Below are 14,073 nucleotides of genomic sequence, written 5' to 3'. Positions count from 1 at the left end.
AACGGAGCTAAATCTGTCAGAGCTTTGGAAAAAGCCTGAAACTTAAATTGAGGTTTGAACTTTGTTGGAGATTGTGGGATTGTAATCGTACTTTGCTGTTGAGTTTCACTGCCACATCACACAGTGAAGTGAACAAGTGACTTTTACAGTGTTAAATCTAGTAATTAGGGCTGTCAGTTTATTGAAATATGTCCATAGAGTGTCCAAAGTTAATTCCAAATTAATTGCACATTTTAAAATATACTTAAAAGGGAGTTTTTCCAAGTGTTTAATAATGGGTTAAGATACTTCATACAAATCTAGCTTAATAATATAATGACAAATGACAGAAACCCTCAGGTCTCATTGTATTTGGCTCACTCAGTAACATGAGGACTTATAAATGTCATCACCCTCTGTTTTTTAACAACAGACACATTGTACAACATGCTTAGCTGAACTTATTGTTCAGAAGATCCATAACTGATTCAAACTATGTGTTTGGGCCTTAAGGCCAATATAACAGAACAATAGCTCGTCTAAAAGTATAGTGCCGTTAAAAGGACTTTGTATCAATGGGTTATTGCATTAATGTTGACTGCCCTATTATAATAGATTATATATTTTTTGACAGATAGATTTTTATATTATTAAAGGACTGCCATTTCAAAAATATATTTACTGTAGTGCATTATTGGAGATTTGCTGCTTTGAAAAGAGTCAAAGGGAGAAGCTTAGGGGTCCGAGCCATGGGTGGAGTCTCTTAGTATTTGTGTTGATGTGTAGTGATCAACAAGTTTCTGCTTGAACAATCATGAGCCACAATGGAAACTCTGCGCCATGTGGCAAAAATATATCAGTTAGTAGACTAAATAATAACCCACAGTGGATGTGTGGTTTAAAATACAAGGGTTGTTCACCACACTCGTGCAGGAAACTGAGCTCCTAAAGGAACCATGTGCTGAAGCTGTTCATTGTTTCATTTCCACAAATAAGAAAAAACAAGCACATTAAAGAACAAAAAATGCATAAAAGTGAAGCACAGTATGCCACTCTTAGTAAATATACTATGGACAGAGATTACAGTCTTCATATGTTACCCTCTTATTATTACATGCACTCTAACCTCTAAATGTTCTGACAGCTTTCCCCACCTGCACCGTGTCAGAAAAGTAGATTTACTGCGACTCTCTACAGGCCCGCAGTGGAAACACAATCCATGGTGGTATCCCTGAGTGAAGCAAGAAAAAGGTTACAGCATTTATACTTGTGACAGGCTCCATGTATGTGCAGGACTTCAGAGGCTCCTCTGTTTTCTCAGAGGATCTTCTTGTCTTCTTTCCCATCTCTTTGTCCATCATGCGCCAGGCTGATGTGACAGAAAAGATATTCCTCCTTCCAATAACTCTCCTACCATCTAACTGTATGGAAAAATGTCGTCCTTTTTTGCTAATGCCAAGCAAGCGAAATTCAGCTCAGCTCTCCTCTCTGGAGGAGATAACTCCTGATACAGTTTAGCAGATTGCATCTTGCCCAGCTCAGTTGCAGTTTTAGACACGTGGGCATAACAATTTAAAACATCCTCGCTTTCAAGCTGCGTCGAAATGTCATAAACTGGAGGCCAATGTCTTCATCAAAAAACTCACTAAACTAAACGACGTCCATGCTTGTTTAAAGCGCTGAACGCAGCATATCAATTTACCGGATTATTAGAGAAAAAGAGCATTAGCACATTAATTTCGAGACATTGGCCTCAAATGTCAGATTAGATTGTAGCAAAAAAAGGAAGATTTAAAAAAAGCAAAACAAGGGCTTTACAATAAAATGTGACAGAAAGAAAGACAGAGAATCACTTTTAACACGTCTGTCACACATGGATGTCAAGGGTAGAGTATCGGAGAGGAAGCAACAGAAAAAATGTGTTTAATTTTAAAAACAATAGGAGTAAAAAATAAATCACCAAGATTTTGCTCATGAATTACATTTGCATTATTAAAAAAAACAAAAACAAAGCAGTGCTTCATACTTTTAATAATTGCAAATGTGTGAATGATGATTACACCATCAAACAGCAGCAGCTTCAAACTGTTCCTCGACGGCTGTGACACCTGAGAAGAGAGCAATTACACTTCTTCCCGGGGCGGAGGGACAAGTGCGCGAGAAAGCATCCCGTCACGCACAGAGACACATTAACGCGATAACGGCGCCGGCGTCGTCGAGTGTCTCTTATTGACTCGGCGGCTTCCAGCGACATGTCTCCCTTGAAACAGATAAGACCGGCGAGGACACATCTACACATGCACAGTGTCGCCTCCGCCCTCCATCCTAAACACCCAATTAGCAGCCACACCTGGCCATTTGCCTCCAATCTGAGGGGAAAGTGACTGTTTCCATGGCAGCCAGCAGCGGCCACGGTCCAGATGCGGACGGGGGGTCAGAGATGATGGATAGGATGGAGAAGTGGGTGTGTGAGTGACTAATGGGGTCTTGGTGTTTGAGTTTGTGTGCAGTATCAGGCGGCTGTGACTGTGTGACTGTAGAGGACAGATATCTGCACAATGATACACAGAAGACACACATATCATCTACTTATATATAAATACACACCTTTTAATGACTTAAATGAAGGTGTGTGTACGCAGCACAACTTGTTTTCTGTTTTTGTGATATTTTGGGAAAAAAATTGAAGTAAATACAGTTTTAGAAAAGGAAAAAAAACATTCAGAAATCAAAATTAAGTTGACTGAAAAGTAATTTTATAAAGTCAAGTATCAGTTTATTCATTTTAATATTTATGCCTCCACATCAGAGAGGTCAAAGGCCAGAGGCATTGTGTTTCCATCCCGTAAATTTGGCACAAATGCTCACTTTGACTGAAGGGTGAACTGATTAGATTTCGGTGGCCAAAGGTCAAAGTCGCCGTGACCTCACCAAACACGATTTTAGTGACCTTGTGACTTTAGTATGTCGATAGTTCTTCAAAGGGGGGGATCTGTTCACAGTTTGGCCCAAACATTCACCTGGATTTAAAGGTGACGTGAGATTAGATTTTGGTGGTTAAAGGTCAAAGGTCACTGTCACTGTCACAGAACAACATTTACAGCCACAACACAAGAATTCACACAGTAGATTTCACACATTGTTGAATATGTTTACATGATTCTTGTGGAACAGACAAACAACTGCATAATGCAACATGTGATAATGTAGTTTTCATATAATAGTTCCTCTAATTAAAAAGTATTTAGTGCCTTTTGTGTTTTTGTACGTAGAAAGATATAATTTTAAAGATATTTCTTTCTTATAAATATCAATAAATAGAAAATAAGTAAAGCAGCATTATAGCATGTTGTGGTCAAATATTGTCTCCAAGAACAGTTTAATAAAAAGGTGATGACTTGCAATATGTCAACTATAGCTTTGTCATATGGGTTATAGTGGTGTGTATGAATGTGTATTAGTCTATCAGTGAGTGGGACAGTTTGATAATACAAATAATATTTAGAAGGATTTTTTGCATCAATATGATAAAACCCTGTTTGGTTGACTATAAACGACACATACTTGATACATAAAAAACAAAAACACATACAAAAGGTACATACTTAATACATACAAATACGGTACATGCAAAACACCCGAGACGACACCAAACATAAAAGTTACAAGCTCCTGCAAAACATTTACTGTGTTTCCTGTCACACATAAATGCCATGACCCAAAACTGAAACCAAATATTTACGACAGAAAATCAAAATTATGAGTTAAATAATAATCTTTTAATTTCGTTTTAAAACTTACCATATTTCTTTGTTGTGTAACATAATTAGGAAGGGCATTCCGCTCCTTCAGTTGATTTATCATGTATCTTGTTCGTGGTATTTAAACAAAAAACATTCAGACGTTCAAATCTGGTGAATTCACAGTGTTGATATAAGATTTGCATTTACTTTGTGATAAGATAAAACATTGGAACCGACGAAACAGACATTACTTCTCGTGACCTCTGCCCTCTCACCCCGTCTCACCTTTACGAACAACCTGCATTACCGCTGATCGATCCGAGTCCGACCTCGAGCAGAACAAATGACACCTTTCGGCGCAAAGCCGATTCCTGGTTACTGACCAATCAAGCATCGGACAAGTTGTTTTGTATCCCGGAGAGAGACAGATTTCTTTCTTATTTTTGATTGACAGGCGCGGTTGCCATGGTGACGGGAGGGCGATGTGATTGATTTAACGTCAGCAAAAATAACTTGAAAGGACGGGAAGAAACAGACGGAGACAAAAAAAAAACAAACACCCATTCACAAAGAGGCAGACTTTTAAAAGGCCTCCTTTGTTTTAAAATTAAAACTGCAGGGGAACACAGAAGTGACGTTTTGTCACTTCTTGCCTTCCACATGTTGTCCAGCCGCTGTCAGCTGTCAGGGATACTTCCATTCACAGAAGAAAGCACCTTCCCAAATCATTTCATCTCAGCCTTGTTGTCGCTTCAGTCTCCTTTGAACCGTTTCGCTGTGGTCGATTTTACAAAGGAGACATTTCATCGTCTCAATCCACACTGACCATTATTGTTTTGTTTGTTCAGTTGAAAGTCAATTTCCAATCAGTTATTTTGTTCGTTTTTTTTTGTTTTTTTTCTTATCTGTGCGTGAAGGGCTGACTGAGCACAGAGGCTCAGTTTCAGCTTCGTGCTGCTTTACATTTACACAGTGACACACACACACACACACGCTCTCCTCTCCTGGGAACCTCCACCTTGTACAAGCAGGATACTGAGCGGCTCCACCGGAGCAGATGGGATTAAGGGCAAAGGCTGTTCAGTAACTGTTGTGTCCTCTTTTATATTTTTACATCAGGCTCAGACACGTTCAAATGATGCCTCATCGTCGTGCATAGGTTCGGAGCGACAAATGGAGCTGTTCACACTGACATCGGCTCCGTCATCCGTGCTTCACCGTCAGCGCCTCGTTCATCAGCTGCTTTGACACCCGCTGAATAAAAACATCCAGTAGCAGTCAGTCACACAGGTGTAGGAGGGTCTCCGTCGCATTAACACATCAGCCCTTAAGTCTTAATCTACCGGTCCAGACCAGTTTCTGCTGCTTCTCCATTCACAACCCAACCTCCTCCAAATGTCAACAACCTTTCTAAGTCATTGACTTAACTCGGATCTAATGCTCACGTGTGTTTATTCAGCCAAGGGTTTGATCTCTATTGACTGAAAAGACTTAATTCTCCTCTATTTTTACATGTCTTTATCTTAACTTGTCAAAAATTTGATCCTAGATGACAGGAGTGAACACACACCTTCTGCGACATGTGTGAGTGATTGCACAAAGTAACATTTACCATAATGAATAATTAATGATGCATAAAACAGTAAATGGGTCAGTGACACATACTTTTTTTTTAATAAATGAAAATAAACAAATGCAATTGTTTTAAAAGCATGGATCAAATTTGTTAAAATGTACATTTTGTATTCATGTTGGTTTTATGTCATTTGAAATTACATTTGAGCCATTTTTTAACAAAAGTAAGACTGAATGCTCTGAAAATGTCAAATGGTGTAACCACAAAAGAATGATAAATATTATCCACCTACAGTGGATTTAAGTGTACTTATAAAAAGTATACGTTCTTCAGAAAAAAATCAATTGAAAGAGATTTTTTTGCTGTTTCTATATTTGAATTTTAATACATTTTATCAACACTGAGCAGGACATATCCTAAAACCACCCCCTTTTTTTTCTAAATAATGTGACAGATTATGTAAAATGTGTCCAAGAAACAGAGTGCTACATTGCAAAAGTGAATTACATTTATTCCACATTTTTTGAGTCCAGATTAAATTTCCTGTATACCGTAGTCAGATATGTATGAAAAAATACCAGATACACCACTTGACATTGCATTGCATCGCGTCATTGACCCAGATATGAATTAGGCAGTTTTAACTCATGTAACGACTTGTTAGCTAACACACTCAGTGATAGTTTAAGCACAAAAGCAACACAACAACATTGTCTACAGGTTAAAGGCTGCACAATAAACTACTTTAGGTATGACTAAGTGGCTGATGAACGTTGTAATGTACAGCCTTTTATTCACTGCCATCTTGAACTGCAAGCACGGGTTATTTCAGTTCATTCGAGTTTCTAAGCTTGAATTCCTTCCAAGTGCCCCCTGATGACATTATATGATATCGCATTTTCCATTAGAAGAAGCATTTTCTTGAGCTGTGGCAAACAAAACATTGAAAATACAGTAACAGTCTGGGCCATAACACAAACTGGAAGGTACAGACAACTGTGAATCATCCGACCTGTAGCCTATATACACAGAGCGTGGTGTGTTGCATGGAGAAGAGTTGTGTTGCTTGTTTTATTTTGATGGTGACATCTCAAAGTTTTCAGGTGTGAACGATGGTAAAGGGTCCCGATGTCGGCCTCTCTGTCCGTCCGTCCGTCCCGTCCATCTGTCCACCACTTCAGTCTCGAGCACGATATTACGAAAATGACAGGGCCAGATTGCCATGAAATTTGGCAACGGGACTCACACCAACCCCAGAGGATGATTCATAATGTTTGCTAATTTGGTTCTGTTGTTATAAGTTTCTGCTGTCACAGTATGTAGGAGGACTTCTACTTCTCCTCCAATGGTTGTCATTGTGGGGAAACATTGACGCAAATTGTGTTTTTTTCCCACCCCGCCCCAAAATAAAACACCTTCCACTTCTTCCACAGAGATTTAATTATGTTTGATTTAATGTCGGGGACACAAATGCTTCATCGAGCCTGTATATTATACTAAAATAATTAATTTCCGCCTTTTTTCTTCTTGTCGCTCTCTTATCTGTTACAGAATCACTATCTTCGGTACCGGGGCCAAGTGGCTGTCGGTGCTGCAGGAGAGGAACCTGAAACCCTGTGAGTTGTGGTCACACACACACACACACACACACACACATACACATCCAGAGACACACATGGACGCACAAAAATAACAAACAAAAAAAAAAAAGAGAGAGAGAGGGATAAATTAATTCTGTAACACACACACCTCCTACTCTGTGAGAATGGAACCTGGAACAAAAAGAGCAGATGGACACGGTAATGATTATAATAGCGATGCTGTTTGACTCTAAATGTCCTTTATGCCATTTACTTTGTGAATCAACAGTTTGCCGCTGTGTCCTGGTGTTTGATACTGAATCGAAAGGGGGTAAAAATGCTGTTAGGATAATTCATATGAGTCATGGATAGGCCCGGCTAATTGCTTTTAGTGTCACAGCTCTCCAGAGAAAGATCCAGGTCTCTGCATATAATCAGAGTTGTGCCAGTGCTTATTAGCCTTCCTGCTAACCTCCGTCAGTCTCTTTCTCTCTCTCTTTCTGCTATTTGTGTGACAAAAGTGTCTGTTTTGAAGTGCATGCTAAAATTATTGCTGCCTTGCCGTGCTCTTTTGTACAGGTACACTCTGTATTGTGACTGAACAAAGCCCTCGACAACTTCTCAAAATTGTTAGTGTCGGATCCGTCGTTGGGTTTAAAAATCTATCGATCAGTCATTCGGTGCACGTTTTGTAGTATTTTAGCTTCCATACCTGGTTCATGTGAACTGGGGAAAGACAAGAAAGAAACAGTTGTGAAAGTTGCATGAGCTGGAATTAGCTTTTGGTGATTGTATTATATTATTATATGAGATATTTGCATCCTCGTCCTGCCATTTAAACTCCTCATGTGAATCATCAATTATAACTAATGGACCTCCTCTCCTCTCCTCTCCTCACCTCACCTCACCTCTCCTCTCCTCTCTTCTCCTCTCCCTCCTCACTTCTCCTCTCCCTCCTCTTATCTCCTCTCCCTCTCCTATCCTTTCCTCTCCCTCCTCTCCTCTGGTCTCCTCGCCTCTCCCTCAACTCTCTCCTATCCTCTCCCTCTTCTCTTCTCTTCTCTTCTCTTCTCTTCTCTTCTCTTCTCTTCTCTTCTCTCCTCTCCTCTCCTCTCCTCTCCTCTCCTCTCCTCTCCTCTCCTCTCCTCTCCTCTCCTCTCCTCTCCTCTCCTAATGTTAAATTAGCACTTATAACAAATGTTTATTGCATAAACAGTTGTTGCGTCTCTCAGTTCCCACTGCGTCGTTATAATCACCACAAATCTTTATTCATGGGGCGACACTTTGTGTGTGTGTGTGTATCTGCCTGCAACTTGTAAATTAGCTAAACATATTCCCACTTCTGTGGCTAAACAGTAAGGCATGAAAAACAAAATCTCCAAAAACCTTTGCTCTGTCCCCCGTCTCTCTGCCCGGCCCCCGTCAGTCAGCCAACTACTTGATCCAGTTGGCCCTGGTTCTGTGTGAGATTGGATGCTTATGAGAGAAAGAGCGTGGCAGAGGGAGATGATGTCTTGTGTGTGTGTGTGTGTGTGTGTGTAAGCATGTCTCTAGTGGGCAAGGGGAGAGGAGGGGGAGCATCTTCACCGGCTGCCCCAGCGGAGGGGCCCTTTTCCCTGGGCTGACATTTGGACCGGACACCTGGAGGCATGGTGGGGGGGTGGGGGTGGGGTAGCAAGAGTTCCCACTGTGTGTGTGTGTGTGTGTGTGGGTTTGTATGTGTGTGTTTATGGTGTGAGGGTCGGTGCCTGGAAGCTTATTAGTTTGCAGGATGTTATTGGCTTGGTGGTTTGGGCGTTTGTGTGTGTGTGTATGTGTGTGTATGCTGTCACATCAGGGTGTCACACAACATGTAGGGATCCATGGAGCCACAGCTGTTCACAGGTGCATGCTCACACTGACACTGTGTGTGTGTGTGTGTGTGTGTGTGATTCCTCACTGCAAATGGGGTTTATATGTCTCAAGCCTGTAGCTGAATTTCAGCATTGAAATCCAAAACCAAAACAACATCTTAGCTCTACAAAACCTTTTTTTTAAATATCTAATCAAATGTGAAAAACACAAGAACCTTTTCTTAAAATACAGTCCAACGTGAGTTAAAGGAGAATTCCAGTAATTTTTGACCACTAAATCGTTTTCCTGATGGTCACCCAGTGTTGGGGGGAGCAAAAAACGCGACTAAAATTGATGCAGGCAAACCGGAATTACACCATGGCTAGATGGCGCTAGCGATAGCCACAACGCTAAAGTATGGGGGCAATTTTTTCAACCACAACAAACACTCAAAAAACAATCAAATATCTATGATACATGACTCGAATCCTTACGAGACACCACTGAACTCATATAGTGTACAGTAAACAGTATAAACCTTGTGTTTTTGCATGTTATCACTCACCTCAGACAGCCTAGCTCTGAAACGTCCTGGAAAGACATTACTATCCGATCGCAGAGCGCCTGCTCTTCCCGCCAGAGAAACAAACACTTTTTCCTTGTTGTGATGATTTCTTTACAAAAATAAATAGAGCTCCCCCCAACACTGGGTAACCATCAAGAAAACGATTTAGGGGTCAAAAATGACCGAAATTCTCCTTTTAAGCTCATTCAGTCTGAGCACAATCTGATCAAACATTCAATGCCAACTGCTAATACTTCAGCCAGAGATAAACCTCAGGGTACATTTGTTTTTTCATCTTTTCTTTACCCCCTCTCTCTCTCTCTCTCTCCAACCTCCGCAGCGGAAACACACAACCTCCAGTCTCTCCACACCATCCTGTCGACCGGGTCTCCTCTCAAACCTCAGACCTACGACTACGTGTACCGCTGCATCAAGAGCAACGTGCTGCTGGGCTCCATCTCAGGTCAGTGGCCGACACCAGATCCTGTCGGGACGACGCTGTTTTAGTCACTTTTTCTAATGATTCACTGTTTTATTCATCTAAACGGCACGAAGAGCAGAAACTTTTCCCAACAGTCACATGGAGAAAAAAAACAAAATCAAAGAGCGACACTGCAAAACAAACACAAAAGGACTGACACATACATACAGACAGCAAATAAAAATAAATGATGGAGTATAGAGATGTACATTTTCCTCACCGCCCACAATGCAAATGCTAACACACACACACACACACACACAGCGGTCCTCTCAGCCCATTGTTATGTTGACAGGACAATAGAGCGCTATCTGCCTCTCTGTGAGTCCTGAAACGTTTAACATTTAGCACAGACTCGGTGACTGACGTATTGAAGACAGACTCACACACACACACACACACACACACACATGTTTGTATGGCTATCTTTGTGAGGACACTCATTGACATAATGTATTCCCTAGCCCCTTACCCTAACCTTAACCATCCAAAACAAATGCCTAACCTTAACCATCGCTATTAACCTAACTTAAACCTAATTATAATAACCTAGTTATTATAAAGTCTTAACCCTCAAACAGCACTTGAAAGGGGTCTGAGAAAGTGAGAACCAGCCAAAATGTCCTCACTTTCTCAAAATGTCCTCACTCTGATGGTTTAAAACTCAAGCTGGTCCTCACATGTATAGCTATACAAGTACACACACACACACTGGATGCATGCACACACACTGACTACTAGCAGTTTGGTAGAATCACTCTTGCGCACACTGACAGCACCAAAACAAACACTCTGACTGACAGCTGTACTGGGCGCAGCATTTAGCTTGAGATTCACACACGCAAAGACACACACACACACATGCAAAGACACACACATGCTCACAGTGACATGCATGTGGGCAGACTGGACACGAGCGTCAAAGTGAAATGTCAGCCACAAGGCAGAAGTCTGGCAAGAGATGAAGAGAAAAAGAGAGAGTGGAGACAGCAGAGCAGATTGTATCGTGTTATTGTTTTCACCTCATGGGTGTGTGTGTGTGTGTGTGTGTGTGTGTGTGTGTCCTCGAGACTCCGACTGTAGCTGGAACCGCCACCGAGGCGGCTTTGACTAATTTGGCAGGTGTCTGTATGTCCGTCTGTGGACAGATTTGATCTCGGCAACGGCATCACAGCCGAGCGAGGTTCAGGAGTGCGAGTGAGGAGTTTGAACGTGGGCGTGGCCTCGTGGATCAGAACGTCGCCGGTGGGATTAGGATGCTTCCACAAAACAAACAAACAAACACACAAACAAACAGACCTCGTGATTAAATCTGGTAAAAGCCGTTTCATGTTTGGCGCCGTTCAGCGGACGCAGGACGTTTCAGAGGAGCTTCGGTCTGAGCTGCTGCTGATCTGGAGTCTCTGCTCACTGGAGATTCAGATGTGAAACAGCTACGTTCACAGTTGGTGGAGAATAGAGAGCGATTGTGAACGCAGCGCATCACTCGGCGAGAAACACCAGTAAAGAGTCTGATGGAGTTTAAACCAAGACGAACGGTAAAATTACTACACAAACTGTCTTTTTAGAAATGTTGATATTTTCCTAGATTTCAGCTTTTACTTTGTATAAGAAGGTAAAAGGCATTAGCTCGTGTGTGTGTGTGTGTGTGTGTGTGTGTGTGTGTGTGTGTGTTCTGTAGACCAGCATGTCCTGCCCCAGTCAGTTTCCTCCATGTCGCCAAGGGCAACAGCAGGTTGCAGCCCCGTTGGCTGCCAACCGACCTAACCTTGACCCCTGAGGTCATCTCCACGTTCGTGTGTGTGTGTTCTCAGGATTTATCACAGCATATGTGAGTGACTGGTGGTCATGGCGACATATGTGACGGGGCCCCTTTCACTGAGTTCACCCTGTGTGTGTGTGAGTGTGTGTGTGAGTGAGTGTGTGTGTGTGTAAGTAAGTGTGAGAGTGTCTGTAGATATTTTAATTTAGTTAATTACAGTTTATTTAATTTATCCAATTATTCATCTATTTCTTTTCTTTATTTCTATTTATGTCTATTCATTTATTCCGTGTGTGTGTGTGCATGTGTGCGTGTATGTGCTTGTGTGTGTGTGTGTGTGTGTGTCAGCAGGGATGTCATACCCCCACCACTCCTCATTGGGGGATTTTAACACTTTCACTGCTGGATTCCCTCCATCCTAATATACCTCCATCTGACTCCCCATATGCCACACACTCCTCCTCTTCTCCTCTCTTCTCCTCTCTTCTCCTCTCCTCTCCTCTCCTCTCCTCTCCTCTCCTCTCCTCTCCTCTCTTCTCTTCTCTTCTCTTCTCTTCTCTTCTCTTCTCTTCTCTTCTCTTCTCTTCTCTTCTCTTCTCTTCTCTTCTCTTCTCTTTCACCCCAAACTGTTACAGTTGATAGTCAAAGCACTCACACCTGCACAAATGAAAACATATATACACACACACATGCACATATACACTAAATAGCTGCTGATGGGGAGGCATCCCAAGGAAGCAACAGTGGCTTTTGGCTTAAAATATACTTTTATTGTGTGTGTGTGTTCGTGTGTGTGTATCCACCCATTAAAGTGAGTGTAATAATAAAATAATTGCGTGGTTTCCCACTATAGGTGTGTGTGTGTTTAATCAGAAGACAAAGTTTCCACTTCCTCCTGGGAGCCAATTAAAGCTCAATAAGGAACCTGGCAGATAGAGGAGCGGAGAGAACGAGTGTAAAGAACAGAAAGATAAGCAAGAGAGAGATAGAGAGGGAGAGAGAGAGCGAGGGAGGGAAGGAGCGGTAGAAGGGCAGAGAGCAGTTGAGAGGAAGCGAAACAAGATGGATGGATGGAGTCTGTGATACAGAGAGGGAATGAAACAGGGAGGTAGAGACTGAACAATGGGAGGAGAGATGAATAGAACGTGTCAGAAATAGTAAATGATTGGAAGGTAGAAAAAGACAAATGGATATTGCGGCAAAGGAAGTGTGTGTGTGTGTGTTTGCGTGTGTGTGTGCGCTCATGACAGTTTTAGGAAATGTGCTGCAACAGAGACGAACTCCTATATAGGTCAATGGAGGTGGAGCAGAGCGCTAACGCTTCCAGTTTGTGTCGCAGATTGATACCAACACTCGGTTTAGTAATGTCTCCACGTCAGTGTTAACGGATGTTGTTGCTTAGTTACCGGACGCAAGGAGCTCCTCCTGTACATTACAGCAGCGTACACCCCAGGTGGCGTAAGGTGAATTAAATTAAAAGTGAGGTGTGTGTGTTTTCTGTTTGAGGCGGATCTCTGTGGGGCTGAAGATGAGCTGTATCATTGTTTTGTTTTTTTTAACTTTAAAAAAAAAAGATGTATTTATTTTTTCACAATGGTAACATGACAAATCCATTACCCTTCATATACATTTTTTCTTTTTTACAGCTGCACATTACTTAGGCCTACTGTATAATCAAAAGTTGTATAATAAAGCAGTACGATAAAATAATAATAAATAGAACATAAAATCAATTATACAGATTTAAAGTGAGAAAAAGACAAAAAAAAGAAAATAGTAAAGGAAGATAAATGGAATATAATAAAAAGAATGATAATATTGTTAATAATAAGAAGAATTTGAAGGAATAAATTAATAAATTAATAAAATGAATAAATAAAGGAGAGAGATCCACTCTAGGTATCAAATGACATGGTGTGTAGCTGTATCATAGTTGAAGCTGAATTTATTCTACACGTAATCATTCAAGTCCTAAAGAAGTTTAAAGCCTTTGGAAACCTGACTATATATAGTAAAAATGCTTATATTATATCAAAGTCAAGTGCCTCATTAAGCATCCACAAAAGTCTGAGTGACAATAACTATTCATAACTATTAGAAAACCTTGTTTAAAAACAGCTCATTTTGCTATTGAGGCACTATTGAGGCCACTGGTCAGGACAGTGTGGGCGTGGCAGATAACGCTATGATTGACAGCTCCATTGTCATAGCAACACGTCAATGGCGACCGTTAAAAAAAAAAAAAGTCCTCACCGGAGGACGTGCATCGATTGATTGATGCTGTTTAGCAGCTAACTAGTCTACCAGCTTCGTTTTGGAGCATCATAACCGTCTTTGGTCGTAGTCTCACAGAAAAAAAAGAAGCTTTTAACCGTCACTCCTGTCTGTGTGAGCGCCAGGAGGGGCTGACTGACACACACACTGAGACAAGGCAGGTCGCACTGGAAAGCTAATAAATGCTAAAAGCTAATCGCCAATTTACACACACCCTCCCTCCCTCCCCTCACCCCCCCCCCCCCCCAAAAAAAAAAAAACCGGCTGTATCGGCTGTATG

The 14,073-nt window shown here is 41.4% G+C and overlaps 1 protein-coding gene across 1 annotated transcript in view; it reads left to right on the top strand.

Moving 5' to 3' along the window:
• The window catches only part of aacs (acetoacetyl-CoA synthetase), a 41,265-nt gene that overhangs the window by 21,601 nt on the left and 5,591 nt on the right, over positions 1–14,073 (top strand). The window contains exons 11-12 of the mRNA XM_085785989.1: positions 6,850–6,914; positions 9,617–9,739. Of these exons, the coding sequence (XP_085642115.1) occupies positions 6,850–6,914; positions 9,617–9,739 (188 nt within the window). The remainder of the gene's footprint in view (positions 1–6,849; positions 6,915–9,616; positions 9,740–14,073) is intronic.

This window comes from Trachurus japonicus, chromosome 9 (genome assembly GCF_045865225.1).
Source record: "Trachurus japonicus isolate A0001 chromosome 9, Traja_1.0".
Classification (NCBI taxonomy): domain Eukaryota; kingdom Metazoa; phylum Chordata; class Actinopteri; order Carangiformes; family Carangidae; genus Trachurus; species Trachurus japonicus.
Note: the sequence above shows the minus strand (reverse complement) of the source record. Positions and strands in the feature narration are given on the sequence as shown.